Here is a 26,532-nt window from a genome sequence, read left to right as displayed (position 1 = left end):
AATATTGTGTTTTGTATTTGTTGAAGTTGGATGTTAAACAAATATATACATAACTGCCCTATGCTCAGATTTCTAGAACTGGGTGAGCGGAGGACTGCCTGTTTTAGGAAATGAAAGCTTATGGTGATAATATTGGCGGCGTCATGTGATGTTGTGTAAATTACTTATGTAAACATGTGTTGTAAGAATATTAGTCTCATTACTGCTGTATTTATGTGATAGAGTAAGAATTACTAAAACAAGCCTGTTGAGTAATAATATTAGTGATTGAATAATTTATTGTCTATGGCAATTAGACCATGAAAGATATCAACGGTCTAATACATGACTATAAAGGAATGTGAAAAGTGAATGAAAATGGTTACACACTCAATTTATCTATTTTTTTTAAACATCTACTTTCAACAATATAATTGTGGAACACTAAGGGCAATATTCTGTCAAAATTGACAGAATGTGCCAACAATTTTTTAACAAATGTTTTGTTGAATAATTAATTGTCTAAGGCTATTTGATTAGTAGCGACTTCAAGGGATCGATATTTGATTATTTAGGAATGTGTGAAATGAAAATTGTTTAAAGAATAATACTTTTCAATTTCATCTAATTGAGGAAACATGAATTTGTCAATTTCCAATTATTATCCTTTTTGGGTTCTTTCACTAATTCATCATGTATAATTATGATGTATCATTAAGAAACTAGTCAAATCAATGATTAAGTGGAGTAGCTCAAATAGACAATGATTTTGCTATATTGGGGTGGGACACTAAACTGCATCCATTTTTATATATGATTTTTCCAAAGTTGGCCATTTGGTTCTTTCAGCAGTGAGACAAGACTTGTTCTTTTTTAACATGCTAGTCCTGAGAATGGTCCTTCTGACTTAAAAACGGCACTAAAACTTAGACTTCTTTATCATCGAATAGATTTACATAAAAGATTGATTCATAAACCCTTTCCTCTGGTAGGAAGCGCATAATTGGGCTTAAGGTGTTTTTCAATATGTCGAAGGTTTTTATGTCTTGTATGATTTGTGTAGATTGTCTCTTACATGCTTTGTACAAGTAAAACTCTCCAGCTCTATGAAACAAAAGAAAAATATTACTTGAATTTTTTTTTAAACTCATGCATTAAATGTATAAACATTTATTTCTTTGGTCCTTGCAGCTTCGACATTTACCTTCTTCATGTTTGAGGAAAAAGTGCTTTAATTGCTCAAAAAGTAAGGTATTATGTTGAATGATAGAATCCCTCAGGGGTAGTAGTTGTTTTTTGTATGTGTTTATATCCAAACACCTGTGGGGTTGCTGGGTAAACCCATGTTGTAGTAGGGTTATACGAGTGTATACATTAGGTAGCAAGGGCTAATAAAGTAATGGTTTGATAATAAAGGTGACTTCCTGATTGTGGTTTTCTTACAGTGTCCTCTCTATCATATATTGTATGTCTGAGAGAGAGCATTTGGACTATACAGAAGAATACATACAAACAACAGCAGGTGGCCAATCATTACTAGACAAAAATACTAATTAATGACATAATTAAGACTGCTCAAAACTTGAGGAGTATGAACAGTTGAATAGAAATTTTAAACAAACTTTAGACATATTTCTAAAAGATGAAGTCAAAATTGGATGGTGCACAGTACTGAGACTGCATTATCACATATGAAAGTTACACAAGCACAACTTGTTGAATAAGAAAAAAAAGATTCTTCTCTTAGATTCCTTATCCGAGTCTAATAGTTTGCAAGACTGAGTTAACAGATAGAATAAAGAATTTCAAGTGATAAATATTTCTAAAAACACTGAAAATGACATTGAGACATCAGGTTGTTAACAAAGAAATGGTATACCCATATCTGCATAAACATTTATATCAACAGCATAGGAGCAGTGAGGATTCTAGATCTCTAAGAACAGTAGTTACATTTTCAGATTCATCTGTTGATTTTTATACTGACCAACACCTAAGTACGTCTAAACAACAGTGAATGTCAGACAGTAATCCTCAGCCCTCTCCTTTTTAGTTCAGGTGCCAACCTAGAGGCTGACAATGACAGGGAGGAAGAAAGGGCCAGAGGAGGTAGTATTGCAATCAATACACTCTGGGTTAAAAACAGACCATCAGTCTATGAGGTATATTAAGACTGGTAAAAGAGAGTATTACAACTGATAACAGAAAATAAATGAACATCCCTGTCTTTAATTTGTCCCCCATATTGTAAATGAAGATGCAATAAGGCTTTTGATCAAAGGCCTGTCCTGTGTTCACACTATGGGAAAGAGCCTTTCTATTCCAGTCTTGAATTATATCGTTTTTTCAAGCTCATCTGGGTAAAAAACTTTTTTTAATGACTGGATTTCATAGCAGAATGTGACATCACAGGACTGTGATTACTCTCCATATTCTTTCATTGAGTCTTCAAGTGAGTAAAAAGATTACACTCTTTGAGAACATCATCTTGGCAAAGGTGGACTTACATTTTAAGCGTAACAAGTATATACAATTTAACCTCTTGCCTTGGGTATCTAACACTATAAAAGAAACTGGAGTGTATTGGTTATTTAATCATAAAACCCACCTATATAGGAAGTAGGATTGTGTTACAGAACAGATGTAAGTACATGGTTGAAATTCATTGCTAATTCTCTAATAATTAATACTATTACCCTTTGTCACATAACCCAACGGTACAAGAGGTGTGCTCTCACCTATTTAGCCCTAAGGTAGGGTTGGATTCGCTAGTATGAATTTAACTTTCCAAAGGTCGTACCATTGGGGCAGGTTGTCAATCTGTACTGGAACCTCTTTTCCAGTATGTTGATTTTTTCTTAAAACATTTGTCGCAAATATACGATCCTATGTGAGGAATAGTGCTATGGTGATACAAACGTTAAAAAGGCTTAGTACTCAGGGCAGAGGCTGATTTTCTAGTACCAGGGGTTATTGAAAGCTTATACACAAACATTACCCAATTACAAGCATTATGAGTCACTAAAGGTACTTTGGAGGAAAGACCTAGACCACATTGGGTCCTACCTTCATTCATAATGGAATGTACACGCATTGCCTTGATTGACAACTAACTCTTGGTAAAGAACAATTTTTACCAACAAATTAAGGGGACTGCTATGGGTGCAGCCTATGCCCCAAATGCAGCTACTTCTTACGTAGCTCAATTTGAGGGTGAGATTATATATTATGAGACAAACCCATTTAATAGTTGGATAAAATCTTGGATGTGTTACATTGATGGTGTATTGATGATATGGAAGGGAGCCTTAGAGAGATTACTGATGTTTCATGAATGGATACATTTTAGGTGTGACAACTTGAAGTTCAAGTTATCTTTTAACAAAATAAGGGTTAGATTACTTGATTTGTCAATTGCTCTGGAAGATGTTACACTCTTTACCAACCTTTTTTAGAAAGCTAACAGATAAAAACGCACACCAACTTTACGATAGTGCGCAACTCTTGTATTCTCAGGGATAATCTGCCATTTGGCCAATTTCCTAGAATAAAAATAAATCATACAAAGGGTGTTGATTACTTCAAGGAAGCAGACCGTTTTGCACAGCATTTGATATCATGAGGTTTCCCTTAGCTGCTTGTATGCCGTGCACTTAAATGAGCGTGGTACAATAACAGAGATGCTTTGTTTGTGAGTAACGCTAAGGTAGACCCATCCAAACCAGTTTGATAACCACTTTTGGCAATCAGAGCAATGATATGCGACGTGCCGTAAAAAAACAATGGCATCTTTTGATCTGGTGACATTCCCCAGTGTTTGGATTCAAAAGATCACCCAATAATCATGATGAACTATTGAAAGCCTATACCGACTCCCCCAAAACGCTGTCATTATGGAGTTGTGGGGTCACAAAATTATGATACATTATGAATATGGCCACTGTTCCACGTGTTAGACTTCAGAAAATTTGAAGAGTTTTTCTGTTGATCAAAGGGAATCGAAAAACTCTGTCATAGACATCTTGTCAGACAAACGTTGTAATCTACTACACAAAATGTCTGCGTGGGCTGAGGTATATTGGAAAAAACTACCCAGGAAGTGAGGATGCAGATTTTACAGGATCAATATAGGGCAGAACTTTACAAACTGTGGAAAGCACCCCACTGGGGTCAGTGGATGTATTCCCAATGGAGCTTACATCCTGCAGCAAATACTTGTAAATAAAGATGGCCTGGAAACCATGTTTATATGGTATTTAGATTATATGAGTCACCCCTTTACTGCAAACTGTATTAAAGTATTGGCATATGAGAGACAGTTATTTTTTTTAAAAAAATCATCTACTAATAATTTTGCTTCCCACCAGGTCCTCTTATTATAAAACATTTTATTCCTTAAACCAATCTGCAGAATCTGTGTGGTCTTAGTCATCATTCATAGTTATTTAATATCAGGTAGAGACAAGCAACCACTAATGTAGTATTTTAAACCTTGTTTAGCTTTCCATCTCATAAGAATTAATTACTCGGGGTTGTGTGTTGGTTTCTTTAAAACGTTCTTTACAGTTTATCTTGGTATATTTATGAATCTGTATAAACTAGAAAGTGCAGATATTCATTATACTGTTATTTTAGCTGTTACTGATAGTTTCATCTCTTAGGGGCATATGCATCAACAATGCCATTTGCGATTCCTTATCAGCGAAAAATAAGGATTCGCTAATAAGGAATAGCAAAAGGCTATGCATGTAGGAATCGCTATTCAAATAGCTATTCCTTAACTTTCCTTAATAGCGACTAGCAAATTGCGAGTAGCAATTAAGGAATGCCGTCCCAATCATTCCTATGGGCCTCCAGGCCCATAGGAATGAATTGGAGATTGCATGAGCAAATTGCGAGTACCAGTAGGTTCTCGCAAATTGCTCATGCAATTTCAAGGGTGCAAGGGTGTCAAAATGACACCCTATTGCACCCCTGAAATTGATATGTGCACATATGTTGCACACACACATGCTCTAAGGGCATGTGTGTGCGCAACATGAAACTTTGAAAAATGCACAAAAGTGCATTTTTCAAAGTTTTTGCAAATTACCATGAAGTTCATCTTCATGGTAATTTGCTCCCCCTGTTAGCGAAATCGCTAATTTTTTAACTTTAATGCATTGCATTTAAGGAATCTCAATTTGGGATTCCTTAAATGCAATCGCAATTTAAGGAATCGCTATTTAAGGATTCCTTAAATTGCGATTTTTGCATTTGGGTTGATGCATTGGGATTCGTTTTTTTTTACTCACTAACGGGAGTTATTAGCGATTCGGTATTTTACCGACTGGATTTTGGCTTGATGCATGAGGCTGCTAATCTATTAGACAGATAATAATAATGTAGACTCAATGATTTTGGGTTCAATAATAAGTATGTTATATTTTTATATCTAAATGTAGCCATTCTGCATTCTTGAGGGGTAAATGTAGTTTAAAGAGATATAATCTATGTTTTAATGGGAGTCTATACTTGGGCCAAAGACTTTGGATTACTCTGGAAAGTTTGGAAACTCTAATGAGGGGTAGGAGAAATGTGGTTTCCAGAGTGAGAATGGAACACCCCCAAAATTGGTGCGGTTGTATGGTAAACTGTTCTCCGTATGAAAAATTGCACAAAGTGTGAAATGATCATACTAAAATAATACAGAGCAAATTAATGTTGTGTGATCTGCTTTCGCTCATAAATTCAGCCATTTTCAAGCTTTTGTATTTGCATTTGTGTGCATTTGTAAGGTGAGCTTATGTGCATCAATAGTTTGTGAATCTGGTTACTGAGATGGCAGTCCATTCTAATGATCAATGGCTAATTCACCATTTTAGTTGTAGAGAAAATGTTGACACTAATAAGAAACCCCAGAATGACTGCTTAAGATGCAACGAGACACTGCAATATTCTGTAGCCAGGAGACACACCAACACAGCAAACAATCATTACAGTGCATTGATTCCTTGGTTCTGAATCCAAGACCTTTTAGCAAAGCACTCTTGATCAGTCTCATTGCCCCATTAATGTTAACAGAGCTGCGCACATGTGCCTCACAATATTTCTGTTTAGATATTAAATATTGAACCAAAATCTTCACATTGCACATGTTTAGAATCTCCTACTACGTCACTGGTCTTTCTTATGCGTGATGAAATGTGGCAGATGTCCTCTTTCAAGTGGAAAACCTGCACCATGAGAATGGTGATAACAGCAGGTAGCTTCCAGAGGTTTCCATCAGTGGAACATGTACAAGCATGCAGATGGAGGCTTGGCGTTCTTCATAATCAAGACTGGGTGGTCTAAAGCAGAGAGGACAGACAACAAGCACCACTGTGGAAACTTGAATTGTGAGGCGGAGCCATAGACTTGTGAATATTGTTGAGTGAATGTGATTTGTGTACTCTGCCTGGATATCCCATCGGCCCAGATATCCAGAGTAAAACTCCGGAGCTTTGCCAGGAGGGGGGCTGGGATATATCTATGACGGAAGTTGGAAATGCTATTAACAGCTTGCACCCCAACAAAGCCCCTGGTCTTGACAAACTCCCGGGGGACCTCTTTCGGGAGGAACCCAACATATGGGTCCCATATTTGTGTGCCCTATTCAATGCTATTCTAAAGGACATGAATCCCGCCGATACTTGGAATGGCGCTGAGATAGTACCCATATTCAAAAAAGGCTGCCCTCTGCTACCCTCTAACTACAGACCCATCAGCTTAATTGACATCACTCAAAAACTGATGGGCAGAGTCCTTTTGGCCTGGATAAAGGGGTGGATTGAGGAAGAGGAGATTTTGAGTCCCTACCAGGCCGGCTTCAGATCAAACATGTCAACCGTGGACCAGATTTTTAGATTACAGCTACTTTTCTGGAAAACGGTGAAGATGGAGGGTGGCATCCTCTATCTTATATTTGTTGATCTGAAGTCAGCCTTTGATCTCGTACCCAGGAAGAAACTCTGGGAAGTGCTTAGCGACCTTGGGATTCCTCCTTACCTCCTTCATGTGTTAGTGAGGTTACATACTGGCACAGGTAAGATGTGGAAAATACGGGAGACTCTCTACACGCTTTCCTGTCAAAAAGGGGTGAGACAAGGATGCGTACTAGCCCCCACCTTATTTTGTCTCTACATTAATGGGCTTATTGATTTTCTCAACAACATAAAAGACACTGATGCCCCTAAGTTAGCCACGGGGAAGATACCCGCGATGATGTTCGCGGACGATACCCTGCTATTGTCCAAATCACCTCTAGGTATCCAACGCATCCTAGATGTGTTTGCACAGTTTTGCTATATGAGAGGTCTGGAGATTAACTTATCCAAAACCAAATTTATGGTCTTTAATCCTCCGATGAATACTTGCCCAAACTCCTCTCTCAACGGTATCATCCTTGAAAAAATGAGGATATTCGATTATCTGGGTATTACATTATCTGAGCAACTTGGGTGGGACCCCCAGATGGCTAAAGCAAGACTGAGGCTAACCCAGACAGTGGGCGGGATCATGAAATTGTTTTGAACATCTGTATATAAGCCAGCAGCTCCTGTAGTGGAGATATTCGAGGCCCAAGCAAGGGGGGCTACACTATATGGGGCGGAGCTTTGGGGGCACTGTTCTACCTCTGATCTTGTCAAGCTGGAAAACAACTTTATGAGACAGCTTATAGGCCTTCCACGCAGCACCCCACTAGTTCCCCTTCGTTTGGATCTGGGCATGAGGCCAATTGATGAAGAGATTGCCCTTAGGCCTCTGACGTTTTGGCATCGGGTATGGGTCACTCCAGAGCTGTCCTCCTACAAAGTCGAGCTAAAAGAGCTCCTCCCAAGATTAAATCCCAGTAAAATACCGTGGCTGGCCCACATAAGGAATCTCTCCGCTAGGCTGGGCAGGCCAGAGCTATGGTTATCCCCAGAGTTTTCCTGTGCTTTGATATCTAGGTCGGACCTTGTAAAACATTATAGGCAATCCAACCTACTGTCCCTCCAAGAAAGTGCCAAAGACATGGAGTTCCTACAAATTAAAGAGGTATACAAAAAAGAACTCTTTCAGGATGTAATCTACCCTCCTATGGCTAGGAAATTGTATCTGCCGTTCAGATTGGGGAATCTACCACTGGCAGCGCACACTAGCTTATGGGCTCCAGGGAACTCAAGTGTGTGTCCTGCATGTAATTTAACGGCCGAGTCTGAAATTCATGTACTGTTCTTCTGCCCTGCATATGTTCTGCCCCGTAAACGTTGGATAATCCAACTATGCAAAAACTTAGGGTTTGTTCATTGTCTAGAGGCCCACAGAGTGCTAAAATATGATTCTGATCCTCCAATTGTATTTGCCGTATCTCGTTTTTTAAATGCTATGTGGCACATTAGGAGAGGGTTTTTAAAGTAATTATAGGGGAGGATCATTTGGAAAAAACCATTACAAGTTATATCCTGTGTGCTTCCAAAATAAATCACAACAACTCATGTAAATTCTGCTCATTGAACTTTAATGACTGTTTTTATGAATTAAATTTTTTTTTGTAGCTGTCAGTCTTTTTAATTTTGCACAAATGTATGGGATGTAAATATTGATCAGTTTGTGTAAATGTCTGAAGATGTTTATCTATTAATGTACTTTTATGACTCAAGTGGCCGAATAAAGTTTTGACTGAGATTAGATAAACCAATGATATAACACTTTGTCAGCAACAAAGCACCCCTAAACAATATATCTGGACCTGATGCCCATAGAGATATGATACATTGCTAAAGATCATGTCAAATGTCAAGTGACTTAGCTGGCATTTAAATACATATCTTACTGTTTCCAAACCTGGTGTTATGTGAGTAAAATGGTAGATTTTAGCAGTCATGTTAGATAAATCAATAGTTAAAGGCAATTCAATTGTTCCGTTCTACCACAAGAGATGCTCTTGTGTTTCGCAAGACTTACCGGAGGTTGCTGTAAGCACGTGCTACTTTCCCTGAGATCCGGTCCGACCCAAAGACTACAACACGCAGCGTGGATACTTTGCCATCATCGTCACAGCTCAGGAAGGGCCTCCTCTTGAAGAAGACATTTTGAGCCAGGTGGTTTTCAGTAAAAAAGGGGTTCAGAGTGTTTTGAGGCAGTGATTGAGCTCTCCGAGAGCGACCTAGAATTTGTTTGCTAGCTCCAGCACTGTACAGGCTCTCTGCTCTGCGCAGAGGTAGCGAAGCAGATGAGGAAGGGTAGCTATGCCCTATGTCTATCTCACCAAGCTTGTCTCGCTTCAGGGCTAGATTGCTCTTGCTCTTCATGAGTTTGATGAATGGTTTGGTGAACTTATGCCCCACCCTATGCTTCTTTCCCACTTTGGACTCCGGCTCCAGAGGACTTTCATCGCTATCATCCACATAGCCACTATCCACATGGTTGGAGAGACTGGAAACAAATGATCTCATGTAGTCTTTGGATGCAATAGACAAAGAGGAGGACATCAACGAGTCTTTAGAGCTGGTGGACAGGGTGGAGATGACAGAGTCCCTTTCTGGGTAGCTCCCGTCTGTCTCCACATCTTCGTCTTCCTCCTCTTCCACGTCATCATTTAAATTTAGAGGTTCCTGGATATCACATTCATTAATCAGGACTTCTTTCAAGATACCTCAAACATAAAAGAAATATCCAAAGTTAGCCCTTGATACAAAGGGATGCAATGTTACTTTGGAGAGTGTTTTTCTTAGCGAACAAAATCTGGAGATTTGACATAGAGAGGGAAGATGGACCTCCAAAATACTGCAATAGTCCATGAAACAATGCCATACCTTGGATTTTATGATGTTGACAGTGAGCACATGTTATATTCCACTGACAGAAATCGTTGCAGAGTACAGGCAATACTCTAGAATTTGGGGCATCTCTGCACTACCCTATGGCACCACTGATATGCAAATAACAGTGCATGGTAATGTCACAGATGGGGAAAATGACATTCACAAAAAAGCGAGAGGTTATTTAATTAGATATTTTTAGTCCCACAAATGCCACTCAGTGTGTAGAAAAGTGTTATAGCTTTTGCATAAGGACCCTGTGGGTAGTTGCTTCTATCCCTAATATTACAGTGTTTCTACAAAATGCTGCTCCTCTCTACTTCCCTCATGGTGTTGAGCTCCAACAAGAGTAGAGCTGTGAGTCAAAGAGCCACATGCAATCTTTTTTAGGATGTTTGGGACTGGGGACAGTGATATTCAAAAAGGATTCCTTTACCATGGAAGAGGTGGATGAAACTAACTAAAGCTGAGGTTACTTTCCAGCTTTCTGCATTTTTAGAGAAGGGGGTGCTTTTAAATCCTGTCTGAGGGCTTCCACTCTGGGCACAGTGCAGAGCATTCCTTCTCACTGACTTGGATGGCATACGCCACTTCCTAAATAATTGCGAGCCTGATACCTGATCCTCTTTGACTTTCTGCAGCCTCTAATACCTTCCCTCTTCGTCCTTTTTTGACTCAATTGCATGAGTCAGGGCCCTTTTTTGGTGCTTCTCCTTTCTTCAGAAGAGGCAGGTCTTTGTTTATTCCTTCTAGTTACTCGTGGTGCAACACAAGCCACAGCCTTTAGCCCCACTTTCAATCTCTATGTAGTCCATTTTGCTCACTTGATTAGGGACCATAGGATTGACCTTTTATTGCCACATGGTCAAAACCTTGATAATTTTCTCATTGCAATCTAACCACTTCCTTGAGTCTTGGCCTGATCAAGTTCGGCTTTCCCTGGCCAATATCCATGCTTCTAAACAAACCTAAAGTAAACTCAGACAAAGCAAATATTTTAGGCTTCATCAACAGCCCTCTACCCTGACTGGACACTTTGCATCATGAGCCCTTCACCACCTCTAGCTTCTCAAGCCAGGAATCTTGGCATTTGATTGTCAGATAGCTCTCCTTTCAGTCCCAAATTGCTAAGCTCCCTGCACCTGCGTCTTTCTTCTCCAAACTCTGAACAAGATCATCCACTATCTCCCAGTTGCCATACAACTACCATATTAGTCCACTTTGGTGAACCAAAGATAGCCAACTTTCAACTTCAGTGCCTGCAAAATATGACTGCCCAGCTGGCGCTAGGGCCCACCACCTGGAGAACATATCTCATCAACTTGCTGCTTTCTATTGGATTCCTATTCATAAAACACTAGATTTAAAGTCATATGCATATGTAGCCGAAACTTCTCTGGTTCAGGTCCTCTCTTAATCAGAAACCGTCCCTCCAGTTATCATCTCTTATGCACCCTTCACTCTGTCAAAGCTGCCCTTCTCATGGTTCCCCGAGTCAAGAGCGCCAGAGCGGGGGCAGGGGGGTCATTCTTTTAGGTTTCTTGTGTCTTAACTTTGGAACTCAGACCAACTTCCATTTGGACTTCTTCCACTCAATCCCCCTTTGCGGAAGCTATCGAAACCTGTCTGCTCATGTCTCCTGATAACATTGTCTATTCCAGGTCACCCCCCTGTTTCTTGGGACACCAGAATGTTAGTATACATCAGCGAGATTGCTGTTGCACTATACTAAGTATGCTCAATCATTCTTTTACAAAAATCACATTTGCTCTTCAACAACTTTAGTACTATTTTTCAAATTGGGTATCCGCCAATGGACGACAAATGCTAAAGTGGAACAAACCTGTCGGTAAAATGTACACAAAACGTGCTGGTGGGCTCATAAGATCACTAAATAAGTTACGTCTTCCCCAGAGGTAGCCCATGATCCTTGCATTCCTTGCATGTCCAATTAACTTACCAAAGTTATCATCGTCCCATCGGTACGTGAAGCACGTCGCTGTGAGCAGAGGGATCGTCTGCAAGTGACTTGAGCTGGCATCCTCTGAAAAGACAGGTGGAAAGTCAAAGAGGGTGCTTTAAAGCATGATTCATTAAGCTACAAATGAGGTACACTTGACCACTAGATGCATATGCTACTGGCAGTGTGACATGCTCAGAAGAAAGACCCTACAGGCCTCAATATGCCCAGAGCAAAGCGCTGTCCCTCCTCTCGATGAATCCTTCAACTCTTTCGACTGAGGATAGTTATAGAACAGTCAGATATAGTATTACTTTAGTTACTTAGTTATTTGGAAATGAATACAATAACAAAGCATTTCTCATTAAGCTTTCAGAGCATGGTTGAAGCTCAGTGTGGCACACCGTAACACCTGTGAAAAGCTACACAGATAACAATGAAACCAGCCAAACAGAAGATGAAATAGAAAATATCTGCTGGGTTTAGAAACATTGAATATTGAAATTCCCACCTCCCAATATAAGAGTTTGAAAGCAAAAATGTGTGTTCTCTGTATTGGTTCAGGTCAATGGAAATTAATCATCAAATTATAATGCAGCTCGTCAAAAGATTCCATACCTTAAAACTTTATAAAGTTGTGTGTGAAGCTATGCTAGTGAGACGAGGCCAATTGAGCTCTTATCCTCCCTCCCTTGCTTCACAGGGAATTGAAGCACAATCACTGTTGTAACCGCAAATGGGAGCGTGTCACCAGCGTTCCAAATTGGCCTGGATGACTCACCCTAGATTGTGCACTGAATAGCCTGGAACCAGATAAAAATGCCCACACTTAGCAGCCTGTTAAGACTCTGTATGTGAATATGTAATTATGAGTAGTTACCTCCCCTTGTACAGGGATCATATGGTGATCGCATTGTAACCAACTGTCAAGAACGTAGTTTTTATTGGTTCTGCGCTATTTTCAATGTTTGAAAATCAAATAATCTTTTCAGGAAAAAAGAGTTTATTTACAAAAAATTTATTATGTATATGTGTTTAAATTAGTATACTCGTTGTACTACTAATGAGTGATACTATCTGTAACATGTGTGATCTCAGTGGGTGTGTGACTGTATCAGTGTGTTAGTGGCTGTATGGGTGTGTGAGTGCATGCATGAGTGACTGTATGGGTGAGTGAGTGGATTTCTGACTATGTCTGTAGGTGTGTGTGTGGTTGTGTCAGTGGTTGTATGGGTGTGTCAGTAGGCATCTGAGTGGTTGTATGGGTGTGTGAGTGAGTGTGTGAGTGCTTTTGTGGGTGTGTGAGTGGCTGTATCGTGTGTGAGTGGCTGTATGGGTGTATAAGTAGGCATGTGAGTAGCTGTGTCAGTGAGTGAATAGGTGTGTGAGTGACTATTTTTTGGGAAATCTGTTTTATTCGTTTTTTTGTTTTGGCAGGTTATAAATGAGCTTTACATATACATATACATCAAATTGGTGCTTATCATAATTGCTTGTTAAATAAGTCTTCTGGTTAGCATTACACCATTGTACTTACAGTGGTCAGACATGTAGTCAGTTCACTAATTAGTGCGTGGTTACAGTTTGCATCATGTAATAACATTTTCTTATGGTTAAGTGTCACAACCCGTCTGGAGTCTCCTCTGTGTGGATCTGCCATCCACCTGGCCACCCACTGTAGTTGAGCAGCCAGGTAGTACTGTTCCAGGTTCGGGCCGCTTGGCCTTCCTGGTCCACAGGCAGGTAGAGTTTTTTTAATTGCTCCGTAGTGTCTGGAGTGTCCCCATATAAACTCTTTGAGCAATTTTTCTAATGGGCAGAAAAAGAAGGAGAAACATATAGCAGGAGATTCATAAAATAATATAGGAATCGGGGTAGAATTACCATATTTGTGAGAGCTACCCTTCCTGTCACTGACAGCGTAGTGTCCTCCAGAATGTCATTTGGGTTTGGACTGTGGTTAGGGCTCGGCCTAGGTTTCCATCTAGTACATCCATCGGGTTTCGGTATATGCGAATTCCGAGATAGCGGAATGTGTCCGCGCACCATCTGACCTGTTTGCCATAGAATGTGTAGCCTGAGTCTACACCATTCTCGCTAAAGGAGTACAGATCGGACTTAGAAATGTTCACCTTTAGTCCCGATATGGTGGCACATCTATTCAGTGTGAGCGCCAACTGTTGGGGAATTTGGTGGGCGTCTTTTATATATAGCAGGAGATCATCTGTATATAACAAAATGGTATGTGCACTGTTGCCTGGTGTTATGCCCTACCACATTGCCGATCTGAGTACCTCTGCTAGTGGCTCAATTGCTGCTGCAAAGAGCAGCGGAGAGAGGGTCATCCCTGCCTAATCACTCTTTGTACATTTACTAGGTCCGATATGTAAGGGCCTGTTTTTACTCGCACTGTTGGAGCATCGTAAGCAGTCTGACCATGCTTAGGAAGATGTCCCCCAGTTTATATCTCTCTAGCGCCGTGAAGAGGAACCCCCATTCTAAAGAATTGAAAGCTTTCTCTAGATCTATTATAAGACATCCTGTGTGCGGCCAGTGGGTATTTGAGTAAGTGGTGATTCTGAAGAATCGTCTCCGATTCAATGAGGTGCTCCTGGTCAGCGTGTACCAGAGAGGGCACCATCTGTGTGAGCCTGTCAGCTAGTAGCTTGGCTAATATTTTATGGTCAACATTAAGGAGGGCTAGTGGTCTGTAAGATCCCAATTCGGTGGGGTATTTATCCGGCTTGGGCAAGGACCCCAGTTTCGCCTCTCTCATGGACGGGGGAAGTCTCTTCTAGCACAGTGCCTCTGTATATAGCGTGGGTAAGTGGGGGACGAGTGTTGTGGCATATGCTTTGTAAAATCCCACTGGGAGTCCATCTGGGCCAGGTGTTTTCCCATTCGCTAGCGCCATGATTGCGTTTCGAATTTCTTTGGTTATGTGTTCGTTTAAAAGCTTGCTTTGCTCTATTGTGTTTCAGGTAGATATACAGACTCTAAAACCATTGTGAGCAGCCTCTCATTGTGGGGTCTTGCGGATTGGTACAGCTTAGTATAGTGGCGTGTCATTGTTTCGTGTATTTCGTGCTGTGTGTATGCTAGTTGTCCAATGTCAGATCACAGGGCTCCTATAGGATGGTGTGTTTGTTCATGTCGCAGTAGCCATACCAGCATATTACCTGTGCAGTCGGTAGTGGTGTGTGTGCGTGCTGAGTGTGCTGCATAGTTAAGGCAGCGTAGCCTTTCTAACAGGTCTGTGTGTTCAGCTCTCAGTACGTCTAGCTTTCCCGTGTCTTTGTTACCAGCTGACTGTCTTATCTCTTGTTCCAACAGCTGTCGCTTTATGTGACTGAGTTCTTCATTCAGTTGCTTTTGTATATTCCAGGTGGCTCCGAGGCAGTGGCCTTTTAGGGTCACCTTAAAGGCATCCCACTCTATGAGGGGTCCTCTGCAGTATGTTCATTTACCTCATAATATTCTAGTATGGATTAATTAGTGAATCCTTGTATCTCTTAAATTTATGCCGTGAGTGTAACTGATTTGGTGAAGAGAGCATACTGCATTAGGAGTGCGCTGATTTAATAATATCTATTAGGGTGCTAGGTGCTTGAGCTTGCCTCCGCCAAGTTGTGTTATGTGAATTTGATCGTGAAGTGGGTGTGTAAACATTAAAAGGAGACACTATACTGATCAATTGCCATTGCTCATATTGTATTTTCGGACGTCTGTGGCGTCCTATCCGGCATCTGGAGGGAGTCTCGGTCCTTGGATTGAACCGGCGAGAAGCCCGCAGAGCTCCGGGAGAGATCTGTGTATGTGTCCGGTTCGGAGGGTTGCGTGGTGGTTTCGGATGGTTGCGGCTATATGGAGAGCTTCTTGACACTTCATTATTCTTTGTTCCATGCTGGGTATTGCTGCTTGTGTTCTTGCCTGCCTGGGGGTCCCTCCTCTGCTACAGCGGCGGTTCCTCTTGTTTCGGCGCAGTGATTGTATGTCTGCGGGCGGTCTGGGCCCCGTTAATTGTCCTGATTCCTCTAGCCAGTCCCGGACTTCAGAGGGTGTATCAAAAAAACGTGTTTGTCCTTTTGTGACTATTTGTAGTGTGGCAGGGAACATCAGGAAACAGCGGATGTCTGTGGTTTTGCACGTTCATTTCTGCAAGCTTGCAAGTTTCTCTGAGCACTGTGTCCCTTTCTCTATAATTAATTAGCTTGAAAAGCAGCAGTCGTGGCTTCGCTCCCAGGGGTAGGCGACGGGCCGGTACACGATGTGCTCTCTCCACTATGAACTGTGGTGACAGAGTGTCTTCTGGGAGGAGTTTTTACAGCCAGCCTTCAATGTCTGAGATAGGGTCTTGTCCCTCCTCTCCCTCTGGAAGGCCTATCATACGTATGCTGTTGCGATGCGAGCGGCCTTCCGCGTCTTCCAGTCTGTTTTTCAAGTATGATGACACAGTCAGTCAGTCAAAAGTCTTTATTCGGTTTAAGTGCAAACCATAAAAGCATACTACAATATAATACACTCAATGATGTCTTGCAGTGCTGCTGCATGGCTGAGGGTGGCGAGTTTCAATTCCAGTAGGGTTTGCTCGTTTATCAGGACTTTGTCCGACACCTTTCGGGGATCAGCTCTTAGCAGGGTAAAGTCTGATGGGACCTTGTCTATTTTCGATTCCAGTGTAGATCGGGTGTGGTCCAGGGCAGCTCCTATGTTCTCCACTGCGGCTAGGACTGAGTCAAGTTTGGTCGAGAGCACTGGTCGAGAGCCCACTCTCTCTTCTCCTGTGTGTTGGGTTCCTTGCGCTTCTGGATGTGCGGCAGGTTGCTGCGTGTTTGTCTGTAAGTGGCCCATGGCCCACTTTTGTGCTGAGAGCATTCAGATATTCAGTTGGGTGACTTCTGTTAGGCACTATCTTTACCAGACAGGTCGTCAATTTTGTTCCCGCAAATGCTCAAGAACTTATGAGATATTGTATCACAATTTTATTCTTAAGGTTGCTTTCCTCTGGGCCAGCCACTTGTGGGCATTGAAGTTCACCCCAGGGGAGGAAGGAGAATTTATCCACAGGCGTTTAGCAGGTGTTGTGGCGACTATACTCCTGTGGGGTCTCAGCATTCAACTGCAGTCGGGAGGGCGGCAGCTGTAGGTCTGGCACCCACTTCACACTTGTTTCGCCCCAGGCGCTTCACAGGTGTTTACTGTATAATCCTATGCTCTAGCCATATTCCAGGGGTGGTTCGAAGGATGCTCGGGTGGCCACTCGCAGTGTTGCACTTCTCTTTGTTTCTCTCAGTGGGGTACTTAGAATTATTCAATTCTGACCTGATGGAGTAGGCCCAAGTGCTACTTGGTTTCAGCCTGTGGCGTGGTCTAGCGGCGTAGATTGCCATCTTACTGCTTGTGGGTCTCCGATGGGTGGGTTCTGAGTTGCGATCCTCCCTAGGGGGTTACCGCTTAGGCTTTGTGTGTCCCGGGACTACAGACTTGGGGTTGTGCTCATCCGGTCCAGTCCCCAACTTATGCGCATTTCCCTTTGTAGGGATCTCTGTCTGTTAGTTACGGCTCCCTGCGTGGGCCTGTGGTTCTAATTTGGGCCGGTGTTGATCAACGTTCATTTTTGTCCCCTCTTACAATTAAGAGTTACCTGCTAGCTCGTAGGCTCGGTTCCCCGTTTTTTTGAGGGCGAGAGGGGGGTGAAGAGTGTCCCCCTGATTCAGCACCTCGTGGCGTATGCTGGCTGGGAGCTCCAGCTCCTGCCATGTTCCCCCCGGGTCTTGCACCTTACCATTGAGGAGGCTGGGGTTCTCTGTAACACACTCTGCGGGCGATGTCCTCTCACCACGGTGCAGTTCTCAGCTTGTGGTGTGTTCCCAGCTCCGAATTCTGTCTTTTTTGCTATGCCGGTGGGTGCCTGTTGCTTCCTGGTCCCAGGGATGTGTGCTGGGGTCCGGAGTCCCACGATTGCTCTGTGGGTGCTCCCTCGCTTGTAGGCAGGTTCACTCTTGCTCCAGTCTGAGGCGCACGCTGTGACCGGGCCTTGGCGTTGCAGTTTGTCACCCCGTCTCCATTCACTGAGGTTGAGCTGCTGCGTTACTGATGTCGCCTTATCTCTGCGGCATTCACCGCTTCTTGATGGCTGATGGGGGCGCCTCGGGCGCTTCCTGGCCGAGGCTGGGATCCCTCTGCTGTCTCGTTGGTGGCGTGCCTCACGCGTCATGCCTAGTGTGCTGTTGCACCTCCGCGCTGCAACTTGTCGCTGTTCCATTCCTACAGAGTTACTTACTGGCACTTCGGGTGTCCATATCGCTCTGTTGCAGGCTTTTTTGGGGGGGTTTCACGCTGGTTATTCATAATCGAGGTTGTTGGGACAGAGCTCTACAGAGTCTCCTCCGCCATCTTGGCTGGCTAGGAGCGCTCCTTTGTGTGTGAGTGGCTATGTAGCTGAGTGAGCGGGTGTGTCAGTGGCTACATGGGTGAGTGAGAAGCTGTGTGAGTGACTGCATGGGTGAGTGAGTGGGTGTCCGAATGACTGTATGAGTGAGTGACTGGATACGTAAGTGGCTGTATGGGTCAGTAAGTGAGTAAGTAAGTGTTTCAGTGAGTGTTAGGTTAAGTGAGTTGGTGTGTGAATGGTGGTTGTATTGGAGAGTGAGTGTCTGTGAATGACTGTATGGGTGAATGAGCAGATATGAGAGTGCTTGTATGGGTAAGTGAGTGGCTGTTTTGAGAGGCTGTATGGGTATGTGACTTGGTGTGTGAGTGGCTGTATAGGTGAATATGTCTGTGTGTGAATAGCTGTATGGGTGAGTGTCTGACTGTGTGAGTGGCTGTGAGGAGGAGTGACTAGTTGTATGAGTGGCTGTATGGGTGAGTGAATGGCTGTGTGAGTGAGTGAGTGTGTGGGTGTGTGAGTGGCTCTATGGAGGAGTGAGTGGGTGTGTGAGTACTAGTGTGGATGTGTGAGTACTAGTATAGGCCTGTGAATGGGTATGTGAGTGGTTGTGTGAGTGGGTATACAACAGATTGTATGGGCGAAGTGGGGGGTGAGTGGTTCTGCAGATGATGTAATCTGTGATCAGGTCATGAGTGATGTAACATGTGAGGTCATAAGCAGTGCATTGCTGGGACATAGGTTTTAGTTTTTTGGGGGGGATATCTATTTTTTTTAAAATTCGATCTTTTAATTATAACGTCCCTTTAAACTTTGTTTTTTTAAGTGAATTTCTAAGGTTTTTTAAAGGTTATTTCCAAACTATGATGTCCCTGTAAAATTTGTTTTTAAGTGCATTTCTATGGTTTTTCAACTAGTACTCACGTTTGCAGAGTGGTGGAGACAGGGGGCGGGCCTTCGACCAGCTTACAGCAATCCTGCTGTGATTGGCTCACTAGAGGTAACAGGAAGGATTCTGGGCCCTCAAGGAGCCTCAGCATCCAAAAGGACTTCATCCCACAACTAGTAGTGCACCTGAAGGCACATTTTCAGAGTGGTGGAGAAAGGGTGCAGGGCCTCAGACCAGCTCACAGCAATCCTGCTGTGTGGAACTTACTGGAGGTAACAGGAGGGGTTCCTGGCCCTCAAGGACCCTCAGCATCCAAAGGGACTTCATACCGCAACCAGTAGTGCTCCAGGAGGCACATTTGCAGACTGGTGGAGAAAGGGGCCGGGCCGCTGAAAACTGCTGATCAATCCCGCTGTGTGGGACTTGCTGGTGGTAACAGAAAGGGTAGTTGGCTGGGCCTTTTTAAAATTTGTAAATAATAGTAGGGGAGGGAGGATGCATGGCCCCATTCATCGGGCCGATTTCGGCCCCGGTGGCCCCATTCCCTAGGACCCGCCCATTTGTTCTGAGTGCCCTTAGGGCACCCAGTCTGTATTGGGACCGCAAGGGGAGCCAGAAGGTCAGTGCAGTCCCTGCCGGCTCCCCGCCTTTTGCGGGATCTGCTGTTTCTTTCAGACATAGGGAGCTGCTAAACATGCAGCACCCTGTGTCTGAAAGCAATTCTGCTATGTTTCCAGCATGTGGGAGCATTTCTGAGCACTCGCTTATTGGAAGAGGAGCGTATGCTGTGGCTTGGCGAAAGCAGTAAAGCTCCCACCAAGCCACAGCAAACAGCTATGTCCCAGAGGTGGGCACCCCGGGACATTGCCGAAGCCGGCCCTAGGTAGGTGGCAGTCTCCAGGGCCATCTATGGCTCCAGGAGGGGTGCCGTGCAGCCCCCTCCTTTATTCTTGTATGGCTTGACTCAGGGAGGTGGCCCGGGAGGTGAGCTGCACAGCCCCCTCCCATTTAAAAAAAATGAATTTGGCCCCAGGGTGGTGTTGGTCCCTGGGGTGTGGGTATGTCTGTGGGGGCCTCGATTACAAAATTAACCAGCCCTGGGGAGGTGGTGGTACCCCAATTTCTTTTTTATTAGCCCAAATGGAGGTGGTGACCTGTGGGGCTGCGGGGGAGGCTGTACGGGCCTTCCCCGCATTCATTTGTTAAATAGCTCCGGGAAGGTGCAGGTCTCCAGGGTCTGGGGGGGTCCACAAGACACCCCTATCAATTTACAACATTTATGGCTGCATGGCCCCGGGAACTAGTCCACCCTGGGGCTTAGCAATAGAGAAGCACAGGAGCACAAGTTTCTCTTTTTTTTTTATTTTTTGGCGGGAGCCACGGCTCCAGCATGACTCCGACTGAAATGTTTATTTTAAAAAGTTTTTTTTGCCCTGGTGGGGTCCCACTGGAGACCCTCGCCCCAACCAAGAGGCCTAGGGGATCAGGAATTCATACCCAGCCCCCTTCTCTTATTTGTTACTGTTTTTTCTGGGATTCGGCTCAAGCTGAATCCCAAGACGGCTGCCAACACTTCCCCGTTTGAATTATTGGCAGCCAATCAGATTTGAGCACGGGCACTGTCAGATCCTTGGAGGATCCGCGTCCTAATATATACAAATTTGGATTTCAGTTAATAGCTCTAAAACAACTGAACAGATTTAAACCAAATCACAAAAAAGGCACTTCCGTGGACCGATATCTGCATTTCTGCCAAATTTGGTGTCATTCTGTTCAGCAGTTCACGCTTGACGGATTAGCCCGAAACATTCCATGCACAACATGACACACTGGGGCACTAATTTAGGAAAATTTAGTGAAGATTTGTCAAATTATGCCAAAGATGTAGGCAAGTCAAAAAACTCTTTTCCTATGGAAACTAGGTCCTAACTATACCTACCTACTGGCGACCGCCAGTAGGTAATATGTATGTAAGTGTATGTATATATATATACAGTTGGGTTTTATCGGGTTTTAGGGTGTTTTCTATGTGTATGCACCATGTGATGAGTGTAAATGAAAGCTAAGCTCTTGCGGTGCGTATATGATCAAGGTCAGCATTGGCCGAAAGAAACTCGTCATGCTGACTAAACTGCAATAAACAACATTAAGAGCATCGTTTTCTGTGCCCGACTTATGTTGGAGGAGGTTACAGGTGTTCTTTTATATAAATATATGTGTGTGTATGATAACTGTTATGTGTTGGCCTGCCTTAATGTAGGTTGACGTGTGCATTGATTTTTTGGTCTATTAAAAATCACAAAAATCAGAGGTACTTTTAATTCCAAATTACAATTCTAAGATTTGTAGATTAGAGATGATTTTGCACTTCAACCAAAGATAATTAATTAAAATCGGTAGTAAAATGGATGATAGTTTGTCAAAGAACCTATCACTGACCTGTCAATTATTAAAATATTTTTACTGTATGTGAGAAGGAAGAGGGGCCTAGGAGGGGCAGACTTAGACGAGGAGGTGGGGCTTTGAACCCATCAGTGCCTCTACAGCCATGTAGGGGCTTGGTGTGGACAGGATGAAGGAGAGTGGCGGGCCTTGGGGCCAAACCCAGTCTAAGCGGCCAATCCCACAACCGCCAAAAACGAAAGCTACCACCCATGCCTGGTGGGCAGTAGGAGTGGGGGGTTGCAAAGACCCTGTAGGACATCATCTCTGCAGAAGACCTGGAAACCCACTCTGCTCATCTTTCCTTTTGCTGTGTGATATAGGCTCTTCAGTGGGAGACTGTGTGAAGATAGCAAATATTGTGGCACACAGGTCCATTGTGTGTGCTGGCGTGACTGCTATCAACTACTCCTGCTCTACCAAGATTAAGGCAGAAAAGTCTCCATTTACCAACGCTCCTTCCGCCTACTCCCTCACTTCCTCTCTCATCACTCAATACCTGTCTGGTTCAGAAAGCCAGCTTTCATTCCAATGTCCTGAAGCTTGTTCTTCAGCCATACGGTGGCCTTGGCCGGGTAGTTGGTGACTGCCGCCCTCTCCAGCGCTTCCGTGGAATCAGAGAAGATTCTTGCCAGCTCTTCAGGGGACTTGGACTAAATTGCAGAAGAATACATGAGACACAGAAACATGACTACACCTGAACAAAGAACAGAATGGGCTCAGCAATTATTTTCACACAATTGCTTCCTGGATGCGCTTTCACAGTGGTACATTCTGGTATGGTTATGTCCTGTACTCTTGCATACTTCACCTTAGAAAGGGTGCCAGCCTGTCTCCTGACTGACCAGTTGTGTTAGTGTGTGGTGCTATTGATAGAGGAAATGTCTTCCCCATTGCAAAATTACCCCAGCCTACCTTCAGAGTTTGGCACAGGCTTGCGAGATCATAGCGAGTGCCAAAGTTGGACTGATAGATGTGCTTGATGAGCGTGATGTACTTAATGTCCTGGGGTTGCTGGGTGCTGCTCAGCTTGTCTGCTACAGTGGCAAACTCATCAGGGACCTCAGTCGGATTCACCAGTAGGACAGTGCTGTAGAAGAAGAGGGATTAATGTCATAAGGCCTTCTTCATTCTGGACGTTGTCAGTAGACAAGACTTTAAAATGACATCATGCGGGCAGTTCATTGTATTACATTGATATGAACCCATTTTACTTTAGCAAACAACTTCTACTGGATTGTGACAAAAACTGACAGCATTAATATATGGGTCACGATTTGAAATCGAATTGCAGCTTGCAGCTGAATGCAAGTCAGTCCGAGGTGCTGTTATTTGGGAAAGACCGAGACTTGAGGTCCGAGCAGTGCTGGCCAGACAGCCTCAAACCGGCCTCTGTGCCTAAAGAGGCACTTAAGAATCTGGGGGTCTGGATCGACAGTGGGCTTACCTTTGATACACAAGCTAAAGCCGTGGCAGGGACATGTTTTGGACTGTTGCGTGGCTTGAAGCCTCTGCTCAGTTTTTTCCCCCCTAGGGTACGTCAGACCATTATCCAAGCGACAATCCTGTCTAGGCTGGATTATGGTAATTCTTTGTATTTTAGGGCCAACAAGTCTTGTATCAAGCGCTTGCAGAGAATCCAGAATGCTGCTGCACGTATTCTGGTGGCATTGCCGAGATTCTGTTCAGTTTCCCATGTCCTGCCCAAGTTACACTGGCTGCCTGTTGAGAAGCGAATCCAGTTTAAAACTCTTTGCGTTTCGCATAGGATTCTTACTCAACAGGCTCCCTTGGACCTGTCTAATTTGCTACAGTTCTATGTGCCGCGGCGGTCTCTTAGATCGGCTGACCAGGCGTTAGTGAGTGTCCCCTGGGTTCTGAGAGCAAGAGCTGGGGGCCGCTCATTCCGTTGTCTTGCGTTGCAACTCTGGAATCTGCTTCCGGTTTCGATCAGAGAGATCCAGAGTCATTTTGTTTTTCGAAAACCCATTAAGACCTGGCTTTTCCCGATTTACGTCTAACTGCTTTCCTGCCAGCCACCCTCATTGTCTTTGGTCGCGCTGGGACGCCCCGTTGCTGGGGCAGCTATGCGCCATATAAATCTGACAAATAAATAAAATAAACAAATAAATAAATTGATTGACTGGTTGATCACATGAGAGCCGCTGACTGACCTCACACTGCTTTGAGGATAAATTAAGGAAAATGAATAGAAACAACGTCATGATGTACATGGACGTCAATTCATCAAAATGTTAGGAGTAGTTGAAGTGACACAACACATCCTAACTAGGTCTTGGCAACATTTTAATTATGGTGGAGGAATTAGGCAATTATGCCATCTTGAGTAATTAAAAGTAATCTGGGCAAATTACAGCAGGAGCACAGGAACAATGACCCGAGAGAGCGTGAGCTGCTGCTGTCTACTTCTGTCCCAATCCTGTAACATTTAATGCTATTTTCTTAGTGCAAAATGCATCCTCAGGCCCATTTTGGATGCCAGAGTGCATTTTGTGCTAAGAAAATAACACTAAATGCTGAATTACGCTTCTTAAGTAATTACACATAATTAAAAGTAATTTAGAGATACTTAAAAATATTTGCGCGACAGAGAATTATGCCAGTTACATCCACCCCTAATCGAACAGCATCGATAACACACACGGCTGCCCCCTTATCTTTTCTGGACTACTTAACAGCCTCCTATTTGCTATTGATGAACTAGGGGAAAGTTGAGAAAAAAAGTAAAGGGACTACAGAAGAAAGTGATGTGAAGGGAAGAATGGGAGTGATTGAGACATTCCAAAGACCATAAAAAACAGATTCTTCCTTTTTTACTTGATGGCTTCCTCTTTTCACAGACCTTGGATCTGAGTTTTTTTTCATAATCTTTCCTCAGATGAGGCAGGGAGTCTGCATACCCTTGATAGAGTGAGGTCTTTGAAGACTTATTTGGATAGATCTAAATTGCTTAAGCATTCTGAAAACATTTTGTAGCATTTGGTGGATAAGGTCAAGGGAAAAGGGATTCATCTTTACCTATTAGTCACTGGATAAGATCCATTATAGCTTTGGCGTCCTCCATTGCTGATCTGCCTGAACCCCCTGGAATTCAGGGTAGGTCAACGAGACGTTTAGCAGCTTCATTTGCAGAACTCAATGATGTTCCTTTGGTTGAGAGTTTCATGGCTGCCAAGCCTTTGGTCATCATTATAGACTCCAGGGGTTGCACAATGTTGACAAATATTTTGGAGCTGCAGATTATTTTTTAATTCAATTAAAACATAGGCGTGCATTGAATTATCTTGTGTCTAGTCTTGTGTTTAGACAAAGTCCATGTTTTTACTTTGGTATACCTCATTATCAATGGCTGGGAGGAGGAGGAGGGACGTAGAGGTAATGTCATGATTACTTACTGGTAATCTTCATTACTCTTACTCCTTCTTCCTCTCATCCCAGTCATCACAACCCACCTTCCATTGACATAATGGCCTTTAATCTTGGCTTAGTTTGCAAGGAGGATCCTGGGACTGAAAGCCTTTTTATGGCATCTGATAGGGGGTACAGGGTTTCATTTGCAGCACTCTTGGAGTTTTTCTGTCTCAGTGAGGTGGGAGCACCTTAATAGTAAGAACGAGGACAGGAAACATAGGAGCTCATTATGATGGCGGACGGACCTGAGTCCATCCGCCATCGTTACGGGAATTAGGACCGTCCGCCTCTATGGCGGTGGTCCCGCGGTGGCATTGGGCATTTTTACCATTGTGGTGGGTGCTGCAGGCTGCAGCACCCGCTGCAAAGGTAAAAATGCAGGGTTTGCATTTCCCTGCACTACATGGCAGGCAGCATGCGGTGCCTGCCACGTAGTGCAGGGAAATGTAGGGGGGCACCATCGGTGCCCCCCAAATGCAGTAGGGAAGTGCCCCTGCTGAAGGGGGGCCCGCCATGGGCCCCCGAAGTCAATCTCTGCCAACCTTTGAATGGCGGGTGGACCGACATTCTAGGCTGGCGGAGATGAAGCATCCTAATATGGCGGACGGTGCCTGTTGGGCACCGCCGCCATTCTGGGTATGCTTTGCGGGTCCGCCAGGCAATCTGAACGATTGCCTGTGGCAGACCTGTGGTGGACAGAATTCTCGTTTGACAGAAAACCGCCTGCCATCATAATTTGGCAGGCGGAGAATGGCTGCAGATTGGCGGTGAATCCGCCACCAGCAGACTGCCAGTGGCGGATTCATCGCATTCGTAATGAGCTCCAGAGTCATGTATACGGACCACTTATAGAATATCTTGTTTTCTTGAACTTTTGATTTTCAAATTTTTTGTTACTCGGTAGCATATGTATTTACAACATTTTCCTAACAATTGTTTTCATTATTCTTTCACCTCTATTTGCCTGTAAAAGAAGGTGACATTATGAAGAACCATAATAAACATGCTGCAAACTGTTTCACAAAAAACCCTAAATCCAGTCAAATTTACTTCTTTCCTTTTGTAGGGGCGGGTTAATTTACTATTGAAATTCCACTCAATATATTTGAGAGCATATGCATTAACAGTGTGCTAAGGTGCATTTCAAACAATTCATAAACAATATTTATGCATGGTACATATTTTGGCAGTAAAAGTGACAAGTCTGATTTAAAGTATGTATTTTCACAGTTTCTACATAATACTGGCTAGTTAACTGGGAACTACTAGCCACATAGATTCTGCAGTACTACTCACATTGTACGGTTCGGCAGATTATTTGTCGTGAGACCCTGCTCCGCTCTGACCAGCCTCTGGTATGAAACACCTGTTGTGAGGCAAACAGGACAGTGGTCACATCGAGAAGAGGCAACAGGAAGGTTATTTTCAGCACTCTGCCCATAAGGGGTAGAATCATATGTTAGGTATTAGTCAGATAAATAGTAAACACAGACAAAAGATTAGAGTCATTTTATCCATATATAAACAAAAATAACTATAAGATGACAGTGGTATGTTATAAGAAGGATAAATTCAGGACACTAATGATAACAACCACAAACAACACAAGGAAACT

At 43.4% G+C, this 26,532-nt stretch overlaps 1 protein-coding gene across 5 annotated transcripts in view; it reads right to left on the bottom strand.

The window, feature by feature from the left end:
• PIK3R5 (phosphoinositide-3-kinase regulatory subunit 5) overlaps nt 1–26,532 on the bottom strand; it is a 287,692-nt gene that overhangs the window by 88,461 nt on the left and 172,699 nt on the right. For all 5 annotated transcript variants that reach the window (XR_014966525.1, XM_085616833.1, XM_085616832.1 and 2 more), the window contains exons 6-10: nt 26,214–26,283; nt 22,401–22,575; nt 21,985–22,138; nt 11,764–11,847; nt 8,947–9,637 (exon numbers count right to left, since the gene is read on the bottom strand). Coding sequence is in view for 4 of the 5 variants with exons in the window: in XM_085616833.1 (XP_085472959.1) it covers nt 8,947–9,637; nt 11,764–11,847; nt 21,985–22,138; nt 22,401–22,575; nt 26,214–26,283 (1,174 nt within the window). In the remaining variant the exon portion in view is untranslated. The remainder of the gene's footprint in view (nt 1–8,946; nt 9,638–11,763; nt 11,848–21,984; nt 22,139–22,400; nt 22,576–26,213; nt 26,284–26,532) is intronic.

Source organism: Triturus cristatus, chromosome 7 (assembly GCF_964204655.1).
Source record: "Triturus cristatus chromosome 7, aTriCri1.1, whole genome shotgun sequence".
Classification (NCBI taxonomy): Eukaryota; Metazoa; Chordata; class Amphibia; order Caudata; family Salamandridae; genus Triturus; species Triturus cristatus.
The sequence above is the reverse complement of the archived record's forward strand: the minus strand, read 5'-3'. Positions and strand labels throughout refer to the sequence as shown.